General features: G+C 39.8%; 1 protein-coding gene across 4 annotated transcripts in view; it reads left to right on the plus strand.

Moving 5' to 3' along the window:
• The first annotated feature begins 1,447 nt into the window (after nt 1-1,447).
• Nucleotides 1,448-22,468, plus strand: part of DCX (doublecortin) — a 119,491-nt gene continuing 98,470 nt past the window's right edge. For 2 of the 4 annotated variants that reach the window (XM_008069460.2, XM_008069461.2), the window contains exons 1-3: nt 1,448-1,739; nt 3,465-3,850; nt 12,500-12,840. In XM_008069460.2, coding sequence (XP_008067651.1) covers nt 3,487-3,850; nt 12,500-12,840 — 705 coding nt within the window. In that variant the 5' untranslated portion in view covers nt 1,448-1,739; nt 3,465-3,486. Of the gene's footprint in view, nt 1,740-1,892; nt 1,921-2,948; nt 3,146-3,464; nt 3,851-12,499; nt 12,841-22,468 lie in introns of those variants that run through there. The other 2 variants (XM_021718264.1, XM_021718263.1) reach the window with 2 other exon arrangements.

Consider the following 22,468-nt stretch of genomic DNA (forward strand, 5'->3'; position numbering starts at 1 on the left):
ATACTAAATTGGTTTTATTTTTGGAGTCTTTTCCCATCGGTTAAGTATATTAAAGGCCCTGAGAAGTTTTATGATAAACAAAACTAACTTTGTTTAGCCCCTCAGTTTTCAAACATTTTTGACCACATAATTTTTTCCTATTTATAAGGAATACCTATTGATGCCTGCATGCCTCATGCTGAGAAATATTGATCTTGCCTGTCCCTCTGCTCTCTGGTATATATAAAGCAAACAAAATCATTGATCCTAGGCTGTCTCCTAGAGACACTTTGCAGCTTCCACAAAAGCTTCCAGTATTGGAAAGCCAACTTCATGAAAAAATTTCCTCTAAGATATATTCTAAATCCTTCGTGTTTAAGTTTTATCATCCCATTCATTCTTACATCTTCACCAGAAATAAAATGATTTTGCATTCTGATGCAAAATTAATCGCTACATATTTATTGAATGCGTATGATGGGCAAGAAAGAAGTTTTTGGGGTTTTTTTGAGTTGGAGTCTCACTCTGTTGCCCAGACTGGAGTGCAGTGGCTGCTCCCGGCCACCGCAGCCTCGACCTGCTGGGCCCCGGCGATCCTTCCGCCTCAGCCTTCCGAGTAGCCGGAATTACAGGCATGTGCTACTACGCCCGACTGATTTTTTGATTTATTATAGAGATGAGGTCTCGCGGCACAGGCAGGTCTCGAACCCGCGGGCTCAGGCAATCCACTCACCTCAGTCTCCCAAAGGCGCGGGATTACAGGCTGAGCCACCGAGCCCGGCTAAGAAAGAAGTTTTAAGACCTTAGCCTTGCTGGAATTTCCATATATCTCTACTCTTATTCCTTGGTTTTTTTCTTCCCCTGACCTGAATAATCCTGATTTTTCAAGAGGTGGCCACAAAATAAGTCAACAGTGCAATTCAGATGCTTCCTTGCTTTTTAAAAAATAACATATTTGATATAAAGAAGCCAGTTTGTGACAAATAGAAAGCTTGAAGAGAAATCTATTCATATTTAATCTTGTAGCCATCAGGTTCACTTCACATGGAAATGTCTCTGGTTTGGGTTTGAACTCTCAAACTCTCCAAAGTAAATGCCACAGATTTCATTAATCAAATTGTTACACCAAGCTAAAAGGTTTTGAGGGTCTTTTCTCACTTCTGTCTTCCATGATTCTGAAACTATTTTCCCTCATCTTGTCCCTTTCCTTTTCCTCTTAGTTTACTCTATTGACTTCACTTCAAAAACAACCAGTTAGATATGTGAACTAAAATGTCTCAAAGAATCTGCAGTTTTTTGTTTTTGTTTTTAATCTCAAGAGGGTTAAAAGAAGAGAGCTCCAATTTCTAGGAAGCCAGGTTTGGCTGTCTGAGTCTGGCTCCCAGGCAGAATAGGCCAAGGTTTTGGCCAAGTGAAATTGCCAATTTTCTAAAAGAAAGGACTAGCACATTGCTCATTAGAGCATTCTGAATTTGTCTGTGCAATCTTTTTGCTACCCTGCAATTTCCTGTTGGTTATAAATGAAACCTTTCTAGCTGTTAATGCACCCTGCGAATTTTTTAAAAAGCATGTAATTAATCATAGGATGTTGGGGGGATTCACTAAGCCTGAGTTACAGGGGGAAAGCTGGACAAGGCACTAGGACCTAGAAGGCATCTATCCACCCTGGCAGGAATTTCTTGCTTGGAGCTCAGACAACAAAGGCATAGAGAGATTGGTTTTCTTTCTCTCAGCATCTCCACCCAACCAGCAGAAAACCGGTGAGTGGGGCTTTCGAGTGATTTTCAAGCAGAACGTAACAGATGTCAAACGGGAAAAGCACAAGGCAAAGCCCGCTCTCTCGTGTGTCTCTCTCTTTCTCTGTCTCCTCTTCTCCTTTTTTTTCGCCTTATTCTGTCCAATTTTTCCCTAAGCCTCTACCTGGGATTTTCCGTTGGAAAAGTGAGTTTGATGGTTTTTTGTTTTGTTTTGTTTTCACTGTGATGTTAATTTAGAATACTATTACCTCTGCTCCTAAAGCAAAGCAAAGCATTGCTGGCACGCCTGGGGAAATGCTCGCTACTTGTCTAGAGGAGGTGGGGTCTCTTACCACTGCAGGTTGTCTGACAGAGACAATGCTAAGCTCAGTATAGGTCATGGTGACATTGGAAAAAAAGGGGGACCAAGCCTGGCATACCCATTAGGCACCAGTCCTTCTTCATCTCTGTCTGGTCCCCTGCAAATATCTTAATGTGGCAGTGTGTAGCAGCTGAGCTCTGGTTGCTTTGTGAGTCCTTTTATCCCCATCTGTGAGATGCATGTTAATAGTTTGGCTCTTTGAATGTTACTACCTTTGCTAACGTTTGGGTCTTCGGTCGTATTTGGTTTCATGTTTTCATTGTTTTGGGGTTTTTTTTTCAGGGGGGCTTCAACAGAAGGGGGAAAAACAAAGCCTGACAAATGACCATCTTTTGCCTCAGCTAATGCACCTGGGCAATAGACAAGTCTGGGATGAATTGCCTGCTGTGAGGGCAAAATGCTCCCTTAATCAGGGTAGAGACCCAGAACAATGAAAGGTGTGCTTGCTTCTAAAGGTCTCATATGTTGTTCAGAGACTCGTTTAGGAATCTGTCAACAATTAGATTATTCCATTAAGACGCATTGCTGCATCATTGGGGAGGGGATAAAGCACCTGAAAAAAAAAAGGGGGATTCTGTGACCAAATGGTACCAGGGAAAGGCAAAGCTAGCAACTTGTTAAATAACTGATTTTTCTAACCCTTTTCTTTCCCCAGCTTATTTCTTATGAGTGTCGGGTAGCTGCACCAGCTTGGTGGGGAAAGGGTTTGATGAATAGCACAAAGACACTGGCTATTCCCTGGAGGCTGTCCCTTTAAAGGAGAATCTTAGTTTATTCTGGGGGGAGGGGATGCACACATCAGAGTAGGAAAGAGGGCTTGGAATAAAATTAAAACACTCCTGTTCATAGTCATTGTACTGAGATGCAAAGACTGCTTCCTAAGCTGGAGATGCTAACCTTGGCTAGCTCCTTCTGTTCTCTTCAAGGGGGATTTTTGTCAGGCTATGGATTCATTTACAACTGTTAGTCATGTGGGCATGTGTGAGGAAACAGATGCCAGTTTTAATGTATTTAGCCCGAAGTTACAATTTGATAGGAGCCACTGTCAGTAAGACCCAGGATTTTCAGCTATTTCAAAATCCCTCCCTCTCCTGTCTGGAACAGTGCCAAGAGTGCCTCCCTCTCTATCTCTTACTCCCAACCCCCACAACCACCAGCACCCCCGCCCAGCCCCTCCTTCTTCTCTATTAAGATCGATATTCCTGCAGGTCAGGGGCAAGCAGCAGATGGGTCACGGGCTTTTTTCAACCCGTTCTTTTCACAAGCAGCAGATTGCAGATCTGGATCTGGCTAATATTTGAATTCCCCCCTTTTTTTCTCCTCACCCCCCTTTCTCTGCCTCTCCTCATCCTTTTTCCAACACTCAGGTCTCTGAGGTTCCACCAAAATATGGAACTTGATTTTGGACACTTTGACGAAAGAGATAAGACATCCAGGAACATGCGAGGCTCCCGGATGAATGGGCTGCCTAGCCCCACTCACAGCGCCCACTGTAGCTTCTACCGAACCAGAACCTTGCAGGCACTGAGTAATGAGAAGAAAGCCAAGAAGGTACGTTTCTACCGCAATGGGGACCGCTACTTCAAGGGGATTGTGTACGCTGTGTCCTCTGACCGTTTCCGCAGCTTCGACGCCTTGCTGGCTGACCTGACAAGATCTCTGTCTGACAACATCAACCTGCCTCAGGGAGTGCGTTACATTTACACCATTGATGGGTCCAGGAAAATCGGAAGCATGGATGAACTGGAGGAAGGTAATTCAAGTAGTGGGTGGTGGCCCTGGTGGGAGGTGGCATCATTGATTATGGTTACATTCTTGGGTTGCTTTGAAAGAAAGTAGACGATGTATTTGTCAAAACACCAGTTTAATTGATGCTCAGATTTCTTATTCTATAGGCATCAACAGAGTCATTATCCATCACCCTTCACGTCCCTCAGTCTCTGCTGGGGTTGAAGTGCAAATGGTGATGATAACGCATTGTGCTTATCTGCCGGGTGTACAAAGGAAAATCTTTATTGTGGCATTTACCCTATTTCTTGTTCTGAATTAACTCTGAGTGGCACTATTGAGGCAGAGCGTGAAATCATTAGGGGTGTAACAAGGAAGGACATTTGGTTGGTTTAACAGAGAAAAAAATATTATGCCCACATTTCCTTTGAACTGCTGAGAAATTATTTGTGAATTGCAACTCATTGGAAATACGCAACCTAAGGGCAGGGCTTCCTGGACATATTCACATACTCTTTTAGGTAAGTGGTCTCTGCTCAGCTGTTGCTTCTAAAAAGCCTACTTCAGGGTGTGTCCCTAAGACTGAGGTCATTGGGAGAAATACCAAAGAAAGCTCTAGGTATGTCTGGTATTTTAATAAAGATCATTCCTATTAGAATAGGAACTGACTCACTATACCTAAATCCCTTTAAATCCTCTCTAGATTTTGGTATTGCAGCTAAATTTTCTGAATGGATTTCTGAAAATCCTGACAACCTGTGTACCTACCTAACTACACGGAACATTTCAGCTCTTACCAAAACCTGCCCAGCCATAAAATCTTTTTGTGGTCATTTAGAAAATAGATCTCGGGTAATGTTCTTAATATTCTACATTGTCAAATCAATTATATTGATGCTTCCCTATCTCTACTTTTAAATCGGTGGGTAACATATGTGATCGATTTAGCCTAATACAGTTCTTTTAAAAACAGCCTCAATGAGTAGTGATAATATGTTCCTCCTCAACCCCTCCCCCATCATCCAGCCCTTTCTTCTCCCTCCATCCCCTGAGCAAAGGTGAGTTGAGAGCAGTCAGAGCGCTAGGGAAAACAAAGTACGAAATGTCCAAGAAGAAAGGAGAAACAGCACATTAAATGACCTGGTGTGGGAGTAACCTGCCTCTGTTTCACTGCTTCTAAGTGTCTTGTATTCCTAGACAAAGGAGCATGAGGGTTTCCCTTGTACAAGATCCCATTTCTCTCATGTAGCTGCTGTTTCCCAAGTAGTGAGGCCGAATGACTGGGGCCTGTTACCTACAAAAGACAGTGTCCATAGAGTTGCTGCATCTGAGTCTCAGGGTTCAAATCTCAAATTTTTCTACATAGCTGACTTTGAAAATCAATGCCCAGGAGGCTTAGATTATTTGATCATGTGCTGAATGGACAGGCAAAGGTTAATCCTAGGCCTTTCCTAACCATCAAAGGATTGACCATCCTAGTGCATAGCTTAAAATAAAGAGGAGTCAGGGCAAGCTTGAAAGGCTTGCAGCTAGGTTGAGGGAGCTGTCCAACAGAGTAATTGTTAGGGTGTGTGTCTTTTGTCGCTGTAAAATCCATATCTCAGTCAAATTTGAGGGATTTCTCTTTAATAACTTTCACAGACAAAGCACTCTGAATCATCCAATGTGTCCTCATTTCTACTAGCTGTGATCTTCTAAAGACTACACTAGACATTAAGACAGAATTCTGAACCAAGCAACAATGTATTTACAGCAAGAATTAGAATATTTTTGTGTCTGATATAAGAGAGGTGTTTGGCATAGATTTCCCCTCCAGATCTATTTTTATATCGATTTTTCTCCCTAAATTTGTAAATGTGTGTGTGTGCATGTTGAGAAAGGGCTGGTAAAAAACAATCCCAGTCCAATGTAAGTAGACAACAAATGTAATTTTGAAAAGCCTGCAGCTTTCATTTCCCTTGATTTTTTTTTTTTTTTTGAGTCCTGCTGATTGGACTTCTCTCATCTATCAATTCTGGGTGCAGCAGTGCTTCCTAGTAAATTCCTACACTATGCAGAATGTGAATAGGGTTCAGTAGCATTTGTTCATATGTCATCTACAACTACAAGTCACAGTGGACCTCAGTGCCCTTCCAGTCTTGAGTACTGACAGTTCAGTGGAGAAAATTCAGGGGTATCTCTGGAATATATAACCCTGGAATTGAAAATGTGACCAATTTTCCCACTGTCACAGAGTCAGATGGGAAAACGCACTGGGATGAGGAAGATAAAGTAAATGGGTTTTTTTTTCTCTCTTATTTTATCCTTTAGAACTACTTATTTAGGGATGGAGGACAGAAATCTCTTTACTTTGTTCACCTTCAGAAGAGGTTGAATGAAAGATGAAAAATTCATACGCATTTATTCCAGTTAGGGAAATGTTTGGAAAGATCTCTCTGTGAATAATAAGGGGACTTGGATTCTAGTTTTAGAGGCAACAGATTACAATGGCAAAAGAAGTCTTAGGAATCCAATTTGGTTCAAATCCAAGATTTGCCAGCTGCTAGCTTGTGGGACTTCGGGGAAAAATTCAGATTCCCTGAGCCTCAGTTTTTCATCTGTAAAGTGGGAACAACCACTTTGAGGATTAAATAAGACAATGGATGTGAAGTGCTTATTACTCTGTCTAGCACACAGTAGCACTCAATAAAGCATAGCTATTACTGTTTGAGTCATCCTAGTTTATAACTGGTTAGCTACATGATCATAGGTTTGTCCTTATCATCAATGTGACTAATGTTCTTTCTTTTTAAAACAACTCCTTAAAAAAACTGTATAAAGGCATAATTTGCATACCATAAACCCACTCATTTAAGTGCACAATTCAATGATTTTAGAAGATTTGCCAAGTGGGGTAACCATTGCATGATATAATTTTGGATCATTTTCCTCTCCCCACCAAAAAACCCTATCCCAATTAACTGTCACTCCCTATTCCCCCCAACCTCTCCAGCCCTAGGCAATGACTAATCTGCTTTCTGTCTCTAGATTTGCTTATTCTGGACATTTCATATAAATTAAACCATACATTATGTGGTCTTTTGTGCTTTTTTCACTTAGAATAATGTTTTCAAGATTTATCCATGTTGTACCATGTATCTGCACTTTGTTCCTTTTTTATTTTTATTATTTTTATTTCTTAAATTTTTTATTTTAAAGACGTGGGGTACAATTCAGGGTTAGGTATACAAATGTTCACTATGCAAGTACCCTTGTTAATAGGTGTGCCTCCCCTTCCCTAGACAGATTCTTTATATTGAAGAATAATATTTCATTGCTTGCATAGGCCACATTTTGTATCTCTTGTGAGTAAAACTTTTAGCTGTAAAGTAAGACTAGTAATGCCTGTCTTCTGTATTCATTAGGATGGTTGTGAGAATAAAATTAAATAATGGATATGAAAACACACTGACAGATAAAACTATAGCTACAGGTACTATTATTATTAATATGTGAAAATAATAAAAAAATCAATGATGATTCTAGTGAGAGGTTGCAATGGCCAGTGGTTCCCAAATCTGGCTGCCTTTCAAAATCTTTCAGAGCTTTAGAGAAATATATATTTCTGGACCACACTTAAAATCTGTTGAATCAGAATCCCAGGACTAGGGCCCCAGAATTTGTGGTTTTACAGCTGTCCCCAGGCAATTCTTATGAGCACTTAGACTTGGCAAGTATTAGATTAGGTGATCTTGATGGTCCCCTTTAGCTAAACAAAGTGATAGGAATTTTTTCTTTTATTTCTTTTGTTTTGTTTGGCTTTTTAAAAAGTTTTTATTATAGAGATGTGGAGTACAAGTGAGGATTAACTACATAGGTAGGCTGCATGTAGGTAAAGTTTGGGCTTCCAACTGGCCCTTCTTCCCTTGGTAGGGAGGCAGGAGGGTAGGGGGACCCATGACAACACAAAGGGTACCAAGCAGGGGTTTTTAGAACGCAGAAATCTTTGTTTTTGTTTTTTTATTTGTAAATCTTAAAGAAATAATGGAGCATAGATCATACTGTTTCCAAATGGCCTTAGTATTGCATATTTAGTCTGAAAATAAATGAAATAAAAAGCAACTGGTTAATAATCACTCTTGCCTTTTGGCACCCCTTTGTCTAGTGCCTCTGTCTACTGTGTGCTGTTAGATACTAGGAGTATCAAGGGAAGAATTTTTGGACCAAAGTCAGGTTATTGGTGTCAGCTTTCCCATAGCTCCTTGGATATACCAACACCAAGGGTCTTAGGGAAGCTATGTAGGATGTGGCCCTCATTAGCTATCTCCCTGGGAGGTCAATGAATAAAATCCACCAGTGTTTCTTTCTTTGTGTCATGTTTTTCCTTTGTTTTTCTTGTAAAACCTTTCTCTTTCCCCTTATATATTTCCCAATCCTTTCCTTACTCCCTTGTATATGAGTATCCAGATTAGTCTTGGGTATATCATTTATGACTAGACAGCTTTTCAGAACCCAAATTGAGACCAGTTCAAGAATTATTATGTATACCATGGGACAGAATATGTACAACTGTAACAGTCTTGGGAAATGTGAGGTGTGTGGTGACCCTGGCTATGATCCAATTCCTTTGCTTTGGCTCATTTGTTTCAGTGAGATGAAACCATCTTCTCGTAATTTATCCTTTAACTACTAAAGCAAGCACATTTCCAAAGACAAGAATTTTAAGATACCTGGGAGGGATGCATTGTTAATAGAGATGATAATACACTGATGTATCATTTAATATTTTAATATAATATACTAAAGCATCATTTAATATTTTCCTTCTTGAATCAAGAAGCCCTGGAGAAGTGCTTTTGCACTAAGATATAAATTAATGCTTTTGCAAATAGAGCCCTCTTGAAGAGAAGGGAGGTAGATATTAGATCATGTCGAGCCCACAGCTCATTTCATTCCTGCCCTTTCAGCTGTGCTTCCATGACTTCATTTCCTTACCCCCTTGCCCTAAAGCAGGTTGTTGATTCCACAAATTCTCACCTTTCTTGGCTCTGACACCAGCTTTCCTTCTAGGCCCCCGGCTGGTAGGAAATGGCCCCCGGAAGCTGTGACAGGATGGGGTCCCAGCTGTAGAAAGTTGCAACACACTGCATCCAGCTCCAAGCAGTCGGACGTCCAGGAAACACTGAGCTTTGGCAGCAGAGATTGCAAATGTCTGCAAAATCAGAACAAGGAAGGCTTAGTTTAGCAAAGTAGCACATTTCATGTCTTTTCTGTAGTAAAAGTGCAAAGTCCTTGGTGGTGGGCACCTATTTCTTTAACATGTAATTATCATAACAACTTTGTTTCCTAAAGCCTGCTTGAGATGGAAAAGAGAAAAAAATTCCCTCTTATAGAACTTTAGGCCTAGAAGGGACTCAGATGTCACCTAGTGCACTATTTTCAGTTTATTAATGGAAAAGCTGAGACTCAGAGACATTAAGTGATTTGCCTGAGGTGACAGAACTCCAGCTTGTAAGTGCCAGGTTGAGATTTGAATCCAGGTCTGTGTGACTCCTGAGTAATTATTATTAACCGCCATAAATATCCTACCCTCAGTGGGCATCAGCCTTACCAGTAGTGACTTTACTGGGTGGTAGCCATACAACTCCTATATTTGGCATTTGCCACAGTGGGAAGCCTCCTCTCAACCAGCAGGAAATCTTATCATTGAGTCAGAGTCCCCCAGCAGTGCTCATATTATACAGTGATCACAGCTCAGTTCCTAGACGGCTGCCCTTGCTTCTTTCTCTTTTCTTTCCTTCGGCTTCTACTCCTCTTTTCATTTCCTTTCTCTCAGCTCTTGCTTCCTCTTTTTTCCCTTTTGCTCTTTCTCTCTTGCTTTCTCCTCTATTTCTTCATGTTAGGGGCTTAATAATAACAATAGAAATGTATCAAATGCTTACTATGTACAAGGCTCTGGGCTTAGCACTTTATATTCATCATCTGATTTGTGTCCCACAACAACCCTGCAAGGTAGGTATTGTTATTATCACCCCTGCTTTGCAGACAAGAAGCTGAAGTCAAGGGAGCTTAGGTAACTTGTCCAAGGGCACACAACTAGGAAGTATTGGGGACCCCGATTCTGACGGACATCACATCAGCTGCTCTTTTTCCATTACTCCATTTTCAGCCAAGAAGAGAGTGGAGTGACTAAAATGTACTGTCAGAAGGTGCTCAACATAGATTTGGCTGAGGGCTGGGCTCTCTGGAAACTTGGGTGCCATATGATACTATAGCTGTTTGTCATCATGTTCATTTTCATTTAGGGGTAGTTAATCATACTCATAGTTCAGAGGCTTAAGAGGTTTAAGAGATGGGAGCAAAACAAGTCCAAAGTCCTAATAGGGCTACACAGCTGACTCTCTAAAGGAGACTGTGGATGAGTGAAATCATAAATATATAGCTTCACACATTTCCATACCACCAGTTGTCTGGCACAGTTTTAAAGTACATGACAAATTACGGAAAACATCTGACTCAAAGGCAATGACATCTTGGAAGGTGCTTATGAATTTGGTGAAGTGCTAAGGCAAGAGTCCATTTCTAGGGTGTGGAGGATATGGGGGTTTCTAGGGTGTGGAGGATATGGAAGATATGGAACAACTAAAAGGTCCTCTTCATGCCTTTAAGTCATAAATTAAAGACCCCAGCCTCTAATCACTTAGGTTGGGTTGGATTAGCTAACAAGGGAGTTAGAGAAATTAGAACTTCTCTTGGCTGGGGCCTTTGACCATCTCATTCTGAATGTTCCTGTGTACACCAATTGGGTAAGGGTGCTGTACTCATCTACAAACCATCCTTTCATCCTCTGTCAAGACAGATAACTAGTGGTTTCTGGGACCGAGAACAGCTTTGGAAACCACTCTGCATATGTTGGATGACACTTATTTTACTCCTCTACACACATATGCATAAATGTCCTCAAAAATGCCCTAGAGATTCTGACTGAAACTTCTCTTAGCACTGAGACATTTATTAATTAACATGACTTAAAGGATTTGGTGCTACAGCAAAGCAATCAATATTTGCAAAGGGAGTGAATTATCAAGTTGGTGTTTCTGAATGCCTCTGTGCCATGCTCCTGCTGAGACCAAAGGACAGCCATCAGACTGTAATTATGTTTAATGCTTTCTTTGCACTGGCTAGGGTTTATTTGTTTATTTTGGGTAATTACTGATGATTTAAGCTTGATTAAATCACACTATTTCTGCAGCTCAACCTCTCGATGAATTTCTAGGTATCTTGAGGCTAATGTGTTTTACTTAACAAATTCAACCTTTTCCAATATTCTGTCCCCCAGATGTCCTATTTTCTCCAACTTCTAGTTTCAGGTGTCCAGTCCCCTCCTCTTGCCTCTAACCCATGCATTTCTTCTGTTATATTAGTCATTTTCTCTAGCCCAAGGTAAATGTGAACATTACACTAGATTTCTCCAGTCTATAAATCAGGCTGCATAAAGTATTCCTATATCTCCATTTCATTACTTTTTGCAGCCAAAAATGAGCACTGTTGAAGATGGCCCTGAATATAAAGATCTAATGTACAGCATTTTGTGAGGATAGAAAGATGAAGGGTGGTGGTAGAAACAAGGGAAAGCATTTTTGAAACAAGAACTCAACTTGAAAACACAAAGAATGCTCTGTGTGTGTTTGTATATACAGGTTGTTATAGAGACATTTTCTCTACCTGAATGTGTAGTGAGCAGTAGAGGACACACACACACACACACACACACACACACTTCACCTTTCACATTTCAATATTCCACTACTTGACCATATACTCTGTGCAAAGGATGATCTGGCTTCTTATCAATTATGTACTGTATGTATGCCCGACATGCAAGGATACTTGGTTCATGTTAACTTGGAATAAAAATATTATAACCTTAAAAGTTTCCCTTGATTTGTAATATAAAAAACGGATGGGGTTTGACTTCAAAAACAGGACAGGAACTTTAAGAAATAGAGATGATAAAAACACTCCAGTAATGCCCCTAGAAGTCAAATATCCTAGAAATTAACATAGACATTTAAATTCCAATAAAACCATATCAAGCTTGAGAATCTCACTTGTTATATTAAACTTAGAAGTGCTCAGCCGGGCTCGGTGGCTCAGCCTGTAATCCCATGCCTTTGGGAGGCTGAGGTGAGTGGATTGCCTGAGCCCGCGGGTTCGAGACCCACCTTGGGAGTGAGACCTCATCTCTACAATAAATCAAAACCTCAGCCGGGCGTGGTAGTGCATGCCTGTAATTCCAGCTACTCGGAAGGCTGAGGCGGAAGGATCGCTGGAGCCCAGCAGGTCGAGGCCGCGGTGGCCGGGAGCGGCCACTGCACTCCAGTCTGGGCGACAGAGTGAGACTCCAACTCAAAAAAAGAAAAAAAAAAGTGCTCATTGTCCATAGAATCTTTAACTTTATAGGGTTATTCAACTAGGTATGTCATTATATTGAAAGATGTTTTGCTGATTACTTACTCTTCAATTTGAATGAGTCAAACTGATAGACAGCCCAATTAGGAATCGTACATAAGGTTGGTTATTATCGCCATTTATTCAGAAGTTCTACTCTAATGTCAGTGTGTATTAGTTTATTTAGAATAACTCATATATCTGCTATTAAACTAATCATTCAACCACTCATTTCTTCCCTTAGGGGAAAGCTATGTCTGCTCCTCAGACAACTTTTTTAAAAAGGTGGAGTACACCAAGAATGTCAATCCCAACTGGTCAGTCAACGTAAAGACATCTGCCAATATGAAAGCGCCCCAGTCCTTGGCCAGCAGCAACAGTGCCCAGGCCAGGGAGAACAAGGACTTTGTGCGCCCCAAGCTGGTGACCATCATCCGCAGTGGGGTGAAGCCTCGGAAGGCTGTGCGTGTGCTTCTGAACAAGAAGACAGCCCACTCTTTTGAGCAAGTCCTCACTGATATCACTGAAGCCATCAAACTAGAGACCGGGGTTGTCAAAAAACTCTACACTCTGGATGGAAAACAGGTAGGTACCTTTTTCAAAGTAACTTTTTTACTTCTCCTAAATTCTTAGATGAAAATCTTATTCCTGAGATATCATTTCTAGGTGAGGGACTTTTCCTCCACATCTCATAATCCCTACCTGATATTATATGTTTCATATGGAGGAAAGGTTTTCTTTTCAGCAGAAAACATGAATCAGGATTCTGAGGCTCTGAATTCAATCTGCTTCTGATTTACCAAGTAGAAAGGTCATTTAGCCTCAGCTTTCTTATCTGCTAAGAAAAGATGTGTTAGAACCTGGGTCCTCCTAGTCAAGGTGCTTCATGCCTGTAATCTCAGCATTTTGGGAGGCCAAAGTGGGAAGATCAGTTGAGGCCAGGAGTTCAAGACCAGCCTCCTGGGCAACATAGCAAGATCCTATCTTTAAAAAAAATTAAATTAGCTGGGTATGGTGGCATGCACCTGTAGCCCCAGTTGCATGGGAGGCTGAGGTGGAAGTATTGCTTGAGACCAGGAGTTCAAGGCTGCAGTGAGCTAGGATTACATTACTGCACTCCAGCCTGAGAATAGAAAGAACCTAGGCTGTACAAAGTCATATGAATATGAATTTAGCTATTATTATATGATGCAAGCTTGATTGTTAAATATGTGACTGAAAATGAGATTTGCCCATTTGTTTCTTCTTAGATACTCACATTGATATTCAGCATCTATTTTTATAAAAAGGAAGTTGAAGTGACCTTCCTATGCTATAAAAGAAGTCAGATATAGGGGAAGTACTGAAGCCTCTGGCTCGTTGTCTTTACCTCACACTAAACCGTATTTGTTCCCTTTCTCTTTTCCATGTGACATAGCTGTCTTAAATTGGTACCACTGATGGTTTGTGTGAGAAAGGGACTATTTCAGGATCCTAAAATTAGCCCAAGAAAGATGGTACCATCTGTTCCCCTCCAAATCAGGTTCTTCATGTCATTGGTTATGCTACTAAAGTGCCACCTATATTAATATCTGGGAAAGAATGCAGCCAGCCGTCTCCATCAGACAGATGCACCATTCTCTTGAGCATAGGGAGCTGTAAATATACAACAAAAATGTTTCAAGGGAATTGGAACAGTGGCTGGTTCTGTTGGCTCTAAAGAGAATCCTGGTACCCCATCAGAAAGGACAAGTGTGGATTATTATCAGTCCCTACATTCTACCTCTTAAAATACCTTTGGTGCTTGAACAACTATATAGATTCTAAAAAAGTAGATTCGCTATACATCAAAATGACTGATGAGTGTTCAGTTACAAAACTGTGCCTCCTCCCATAATTTCTGACATATAATGTGTTCTTTAAGATTTTAAGTTTTCATGGAAAATTCGCCTATATACTATATACTTGATAATTTTGATAAACGTGTGGTTTCTATCTGTTTTCCAACATTTTGTGATTTGAGACCTACCTGGACACATTGGTTATACCTGATTTGTGTTTGTTGTACCAAAGCAATGATTTTACTTGTGATGGGGGGGAAAACTTCAACCCTCAAATGTTTCTTTAAGAATCTCTCTCTTCTGAGCACCAAGCATATAATAAATAAGAGGTGTCTATGTATAGGCCTAATTGCCAAAGTCTCATCTTCAAGGTAGGACCTAGGAATTTTAGAATCATTTGATCTCAGAGTAGAGTATGACCTTAGAAGCCATGACAGTCAATCTCCTACCTAAGGAAGGAATATCCTTTACAATCATTTCATAAGACAACTTACTCCTTTGTTCAAAAGTTGTGATTTTTAGAAAATTTTTCCTTAAATTTGGCATAAGTCTGCTTTCCTATGCCTTCAATCTCTTGAAGTGAAATAGGAAAAATATAAATCAAGGACATACGACAGGAAATCAGAAGTTTTGGGTTGTAGTCTTTTTTTTTTTTTTTTTTAAGTTGGAATATCACCCTGTCTCCCAGCTTAGAGTGTAGTGGCACACTCATGGCCACGACAGCCTCAACCTGCTGAGCTCAGGTGATCCTTCCGCCTCAGTCTTCCAAGTAGCTGGAACTACAGGCATGTACCACCATGCCCAGCTAATTTTTTTGCTTTATTGTAGAGATGAGGTCTCGCCATGTTGCTCAGGCTGGTCTTCAACCCCTGAGCTCAGGCAATCCTTTTGCCTCCTCCTCCCAAAGTGCTGGGATTACAAGTTAGTTCTAGCCTTAATATTGTCATTTACTATGTGACTTTGGACTAATCACTTAACTATCCTGAACCTCACACTTCTCCTCTGTACAAAGGAGACAGATCACACCTGCCCTGCCCATGCTCACAGGATTCTTGTGCAGATCAATGAAATAATTTATATGAAAGCACTCTGTAAGTTAAAACACACACACACAAACACACATATATATATGCGTGTGATTCATTGTTTAATGAGGTTTATGGGAATTTACATATAAATGTTAGCTCTCTTCCCCCACTTTACCTCCGTCTTTCTTCCTATGAATTTTCAACATTTTGTGGAGATATTCCATGCCTTGGTGTTCTGTATTGCTCTTAGTAATATATAAGGGGACACCTTCATTTCTTAGGTAAGCAAGCTTCAGTCCAGTGATAAGTAAAGTTTTGTCCTGCTGCAGGTCCTGCAGAGTGGCACACTCTCTTTGACCCCTTCAAGAATCAGTTCCCATGTCTTTGGGGAGCATGTTACAAAATACCAGCATATGATATGACACGTATGTAAAAAAATGAAGTGATACTCTCTGGAGTTGAGCAATGCCTTTCAGGCATCTATATCTCTGCATATACAGTTTCTTCTCTTTAAACTGTCTCCTTTGCCCACCCTAACCCATGAAACTCATCTTTTAAAACCTAGTTCAAATGTTACTTTATCTTTGAAAATTTCTGTCTCCAGTATGCAGAGTAAAAGCACTCCTAATTTAAAAAAAAAAAGTAATGCTCAATTCCTGTACATCACAAATGCCTTATACATGTTTGTTAATGGAATGAACTAATATAAAGAGATTCTCACATGGTCCAGGTAAATGTTCTGAGAAGCCCTCTTCTTTCAATTCTCCAGACACTATCCTTAGGTCTGTCAGAAGTGACAGGGGGCTTCCCAAGGAGTGCATATTCCATGCAGGTGGCTCCTATCTGGCATTTTATTTGGAAGTCACTGAGGGCAGAAATTTAAAGGAATATTTCCTAATGTATATTCTAAGAAGAAATGTCCCCATCTCCCCACCCCCAAAAACTCTCCAAAAGAGTTTTGTGGTCAAATAAGGTTGTATAATTCTGCAGATTGTATGCCTCTCTTAGAGAGTCACAGTACTCACTGGCACATTGAATGTTCTGAGAAGTCCTACACCAAGGGAACCCCTTTTAAAAACCCCAAATTTTTCAATCTTATTTAAACACAAGTTTTATGAAGTACACACATAAATATACACATATGTATATTTATACACATAGATTGCACTAGGAAATGTTGTTTACAGAAAATACTAAATGATTAGAAACTAACTACCCTAACTAACTTTAATGGTAAGATTGGTATGCACAAGGTAAGTCACAAATAAAACATTGTTGTTTTGTTGTAGCAAAGACATCAAATAAATAAATAAATAAATTGGGGGTGCATGGACAAACCCCCTAATTACAAAATAGGTGCCTAATATATTGAAAATTGGTGCCGAATTCAAAATTTTGGATCTCAGTTCATTTCCCTGTTCTAGTGATGAAAGCTCTAATGCACTTGTTCTAACGCCTGTCATTCTGTTTGATTATTGGAGGATATGCTTACTGCTTAGGAATATGATTTTTCTCTGTAGAGGCAGAAGTCACATGCACTATAATGGGTTGACCTACTTGAATGAGATCCCAATGCCTGTCTTTGGTTCCATGTGGCACCAGACACTAAGTTGGAAATGACAAAGTATGGTCAAGGATATTTGTTATGGAACATTTTATTCATGAAATCAAGGCCGTCACTTGATTTCAGTGTATGCTCTAACTAGATTCCTAATCAACCAAATCAAATGGTTTCCCCCCTGTATTTAAATAATAATCAGCTAAAAGAGTCCAGATGATGGTACCAATTTTATTATTGCTTCTGTGATCGTGTGTGCCATTTGACTGATTGGTTACACTGATTGACAAGCAATCGGCAAACATGGCTCTCATTTCTTTGGTTTTTATTTTGTTTGAATGTGTTTTTGGAGTGTTTGACCTTTTTAGGACTTATATTTGCTGGTATAGAGACTGGTTTTGTGACCTCTTGCTTCTGAGATATTTGTGGTCTGTGTAGATGGGAAAGGTAACCATCACTAGTAGAAAGAGGTCCAGATTGATTCCTTGCCTCAATAAGAAGTTGTTAATGAAATAAGAAGTAGTTGGTAGGGCCCTAGCTACTCCCAGGGGCTGAAATGGATTTCTAGGAGGCTGAAAAGGACATGATAGAGGATTGAATGATGATGCATATTAATTCACTAACAGGTAAAGTTGGACTTTTGATTCCTTAGCAGCTGGAGTGGTTGTAGGCTGATGACAGAACTATACAACTATTAATTTCCATAATCAAGACCAAATTGATCTTCAGGCACAGAGGTCATGGATAAATATAAACTGGAACACAAATTTTTGGTTTACATGATAGTAGTGATTCAATATATATACATGGTCTAGCCTAATGTCAATTTCAGAGCCTTAATAATAGACTTCCAGCTTTTTGGCATCATACACAGGGTTGCAGCTGGTCTTCACACCATTCATTTTCATGCTACAGTGATTGGCATCTCTAGGTTTAGTTTTGTCCACACCCAGAATCTTTGCAAGAAAAGATTCGCTATTGCCTCAAGATATATATGTGTAAGGCATAAGTATGGCCTTTAATATCTATGGTAGCGTTGTAAGGAAATTTTTCAATTGGATAAACTTATTTCATGTCTCTATCTGTACCTTTTTAGTATCACTACTTGGACCAGGAATTCTAGGGCTCAGAATAAGAGAGGAGAGGTTTAAGCTGATTCCAAGATTATCCAGAGTCTTGGAAACTAGAACAAGATTTTTAAGGAAATGTTTGATACATAGTAGGCAGATGAGACCATGAAGGATTTGAACTGCTGACAAGTATTCTAGAAATGACTTGCCACTTCCATTTGCACAAAGGCAATTTCAGGAAACAAAGGAAGACAGATTGGATTTAACCTTGGAAATGTTGAGTGCATTTCTCAAGGTAGATATTTCTTTCCTTTGCCTGTGTAGCCAGTTTTGTTCTCCCCTGTTATCTCTGCCTTCTCCAGTCACATCAGATCTTACTTAAGTTCCCTGGCCTCCAGAATTACCAAGGCCAACCTCACTCCTCCTCGTGTTGTGACCCTGTCAGTCAAAGTTGAGCTGCATAGAAAAGGTTACGTGGCCATAAATTATGCCCCAAGAAGAAGGTCATTTATCATTGACCTTCACTTGAGAAAAATCAAGGCTGAAAAGCTGATGTTTGTATTACCAAAATTCTGCCTCCCTAATTTTCCATAGACTCCTGGAGACAGGCTTTGGGAAGATTGGCTTGAATATGAAGTGGAAAAGAACAAAAGTAGAAATTCAGGCTGGGCTCTGTGAAAGGAGACAGTTTGCAAACTACCTCCCTATATGTGGTGATAGATTGTGTACTGTTTTTTTTTTTCTTTTTGAGTTGGAGTCTCACTCAGTCGCCCAGACTGGAGTGCAGTGGCCACTCCCGGCCACCGCAGCCTCGCCTTCTGGGATCCAGCGATCCTTCGGCCTCAGCCTTCCGAGTAGCCGGAATTACAGGCATGCGCTACCACGCCCGGCTGATTTTTTGATTTATTGTAGAGATGAGGTCTCGCTGCCCAGGCGGGTCTCGAGCCCAGGCGACTCAGGCAATCCACTCACCTCAGCCTCCAAAAGGCGCGGGATTACAGGCTGAGCCACCGAGCCCGGTTTAGATTGTGCACTTTAAATGAGGGCTTACAATGGAGGTAGCACACATCAAATATTTCTGGAAAGAAAGGACCAAGTATAGAAAAGTTATTTCTTCAGTAATTTATCTTCTTAGAGTTTTATTGTTGATGAGATGCTCTTGGCTCTGAGCAGTGATAGAGGTGGGATTTGGCCAATTCAATCAAAAGCTTAGTATTCCAGTTTCTTATACTGACTAGTCTGTCTCTAACACTCAGCAAGTAGAGAGTGGGATTCAGAGACCTGAGTTCTAGTCTTCATTCCATTCTCCACTAGCTGTGTGATGTAGGGCCAATCACATCTCTTCTCTGGGCTTTCATTTTTGATATACAAGCTGTAAATGTACTTCTAGCTCCATGATCACAGAGTATTCATCTCAGGGTGTTGGTTCTGTCTAGGCATTTTTTCATCAAACTACTACTCTTCTCAATGCATTCCACCTCTCTATGCTTCTAGGATTGTCAATGTGATGTAGTGCTCACTGTGGTGGATACATTGCTTTAGGTCCCTATACGGTATTTGCACAACTCTTATATTCAAATCTTTCTTGCTGCCTTTAATGACATAACCAAAGAATATTTTCAAACTTGTAATTTTCATTTGATCTTTTCTTTCCACCGTGGATGATATGAGGGGTAAAAGGGCAGATAATTCACAAAACAAAGCAAGACAAATGGCCGCCTGCTAAAACTGTGACAAGTGTTTGACAGTGCCATTATTAAGGCATTTCTACTATAGTGGTGCTATTTTCAGTGGTGGGGAAGGATTGTTACTAATGGGGGTGGTGAGTATTAGATCCAAATGCTTTGCTATTTCTTGAGTAGACTGAAGAGGCTTGTCAAGTGTGTATTGATCTATACGGGGATGTAGACTGTTCCATTTTAAACTGTTGAAGCAACAGGCTTTTTGTTCTTAGTTATTTATTATTTTTTCCATTATTGTCATTTCCTTAAAGTGGCAGAGAAAGCATTGTCTCCAAAATCAGTTTTTTACAGCAACTTTATTGAGATATAACCCCATACCATACAATTCACCCATTTTAAGTGTACAATTCAGCAGCTTTTACTATAGTCACAAAATTCTGCATACATATCCACAATCAATTTTAGAATATTTTCATTATTTCAAAAAGAAACTCTGAACCCCTTAGACATCACCCTCCAGTTCCTCAATTTTACCTCCCCATCCCTAGGCAATCACGTATCTACTTTCCAGCTCTATACATTTGCCTATTCCGGACATTTAATATAAATAAAATAATGTGACCTTTTGTACCTGGCTTCCTTCACTTAGCATAATATTTTCAAGGTTTATCCATGTTGTACCATATATCAGCATTTCATTTCTTTTCATGAATGAATAATCTTTTATCGTGTGGATATATCACATTGTACTTAGTCATTCATCTACTGATGGACATTTGGGTTGTTTTAAGTTCTTGACTATTGTGAGTAATGTTGCTATGAACATTCATGTACAGATTTTTATTTGAACACGTCTTCATTTATCTTGGGTAAATCCCTAGGAATGGCATTGCTGAGTTGTATATAATATGTGCATATTTAACATTTTAATAATACTCAGAGGAACTCAAATCACTCTGTAAAAAAGAGATCTGCACATACATGCTTACTGCAGCATTATTCATAATAGCAAAAAAAAAAAAAAAAAAATGGAACCAACCATGTTGCCCATCAAAAGAGGACCAGATTTAAAAATGTGGTACATACACACTATGGAATATTATGCAGCCATAAATAAAAACAAAATTATGGAATTTGCAGCCATTTTGGTCGATTTAGAGTCTATAATATTCAGTGATTTATCATAGAAACAAAAATCTGAGTACTACATATACTCACTCATAAGCGAACCCTGAACACTTATCATAATACTGTAAGAAAGGATTTGGCAGTAGTGGGATACTGCCAGGAGACGGCACATAACATCAATAAGGGTACCCAAACTTAACCTGCATGGTGACCACTTATTTACCTAACCCTCAATTGTACCCCACATCTTTACAATAAAAAAAAGAATCAAAGTAGTCACCTACCATGTAGAACAGAGATACAAATATGCTCAGTGTCCCTTGAGCCACATTTAACTTTATGTCTCCTTAACCCAGATAGTTTCAATTAATTTACAAGTATTTATTGAGCATCTACTGTGAGTCAATGATCTCATCTTTCTTCTCCTTATTTGCCCCTCCTCTGACTCCTGTCTCTCAGTTTACATTTTGAGAACCTTTTCTTCCCAGCACTCCCTTGGGTTACTGACGCCTATCTCTATTTTATTGCTAAATTTTTTCAAAGAGCAATCCTCAGTTGCTCTCGCTTCTTCCTTAACCTTTCACCAACTCCTTATATCGGTGCCATCTGCCTTCTGTTTTCCACGTGATGCAATTTGATTCTCTGAATTTTCTTTCCTCTTTACCATAAATTTCCGTCTTCATAAGTTAGTTGAAGTGGTTTTCTGTTTCTTATATTAAACAATTTTCAAGACATTCTGTGATATGGACCCTCTTGCTGCTCAGTGAAGCCTGTGCACCCTTTCTCAAAATGACGCTTTTAAATACGTTGAATGGAATATGTAGAATGACAACAAAATAAAAGAGAAATTTGAGAAGCTGTCAAACTGTTTTCCAAAGTAGCTGCAGGAATTTCCATCCCCATCAGCAACGTATGAGAGTTATAGTTTCTCCACATCCTCACCAACACTTGTTATTGTCTATCTTTTAAAATTATATCTAGTGGATGTGGAGTGGTATCTCATTGTGGTTTCAATTTGTTTTTCCCTAATGACTAATGATATCAAACATATTTTCACATGCTTATTGGACATTTGTATATCTTCTTTAGAAAATGCCTATTTAGATCCTTTGTCCATTCTTTTTTTAATTTTTAATTTTATTTTAAAGATGTGGGGTACAATTCAGAATTAGGTATACAAGTGGTCATCATACAGGTAAAGCTTGGGCCTCCCTTTGGTCCCCACTTTGCCTGATTTGAGAACAGGTACCCTTATTGATGTTGCATTTCACCCCCCATCCCCACTCTGGCAGTGTCCCACTACTGCTGATCTCTTTCTTATAGTATTATGATAAATATCCAGGGTCTGTGTATGAGTGAGAACATGTGGTACTCTGTTATTTGTTTCTGTGATAAATCAATGAGCATAATAGACTCTAAATCCCTCCAAGTTGCTGCAGAGTCCATATGTTTGTCTTTATTTATGGCTGTATAATATTCCATTGTGTATATGTACCACATTTTTTTATCCAGTCCAATTTCGATGCGCAGCACCGTTGGTTCCATTTTTTTGCTATTGTGAACAGTGCTGCAATAAACATGCATGAGCAGGTATCTTATTTGTAGAATGATTTGCATTCCTCTGGGTATATCCTCAGTAGGGAGATTACTGGGTCATATGGAAGGTCAATGTCTAGTTCTTTTAAAAATCACCATACTGTTTTCCAAAGAGGTTGCACTAGTTTGCATTCCCACCAGTGGTGTAGAAGCATTCCCTTTTCTTCGCATCCTCTCCACTATCTATTGTTGTTTGTTTTATTAATGATGACCATTCTTACTGGGGTTAGGGGGTGTCTCAATGTGGTTTTGATTTGCATTTCTCTGATGATTAGTGAGGCTGAGCACTTTTTCATGTGTCTGTTGGCTGCCCATATATCTTCTTTTGAGA

The sequence above is a fragment of the Carlito syrichta genome, unplaced genomic scaffold, assembly GCF_000164805.1.
Source record: "Carlito syrichta isolate Samal-C Ts95f unplaced genomic scaffold, Tarsius_syrichta-2.0.1 Scaffold312060, whole genome shotgun sequence".
NCBI classification, from domain to species: Eukaryota; Metazoa; Chordata; class Mammalia; order Primates; family Tarsiidae; genus Carlito; species Carlito syrichta.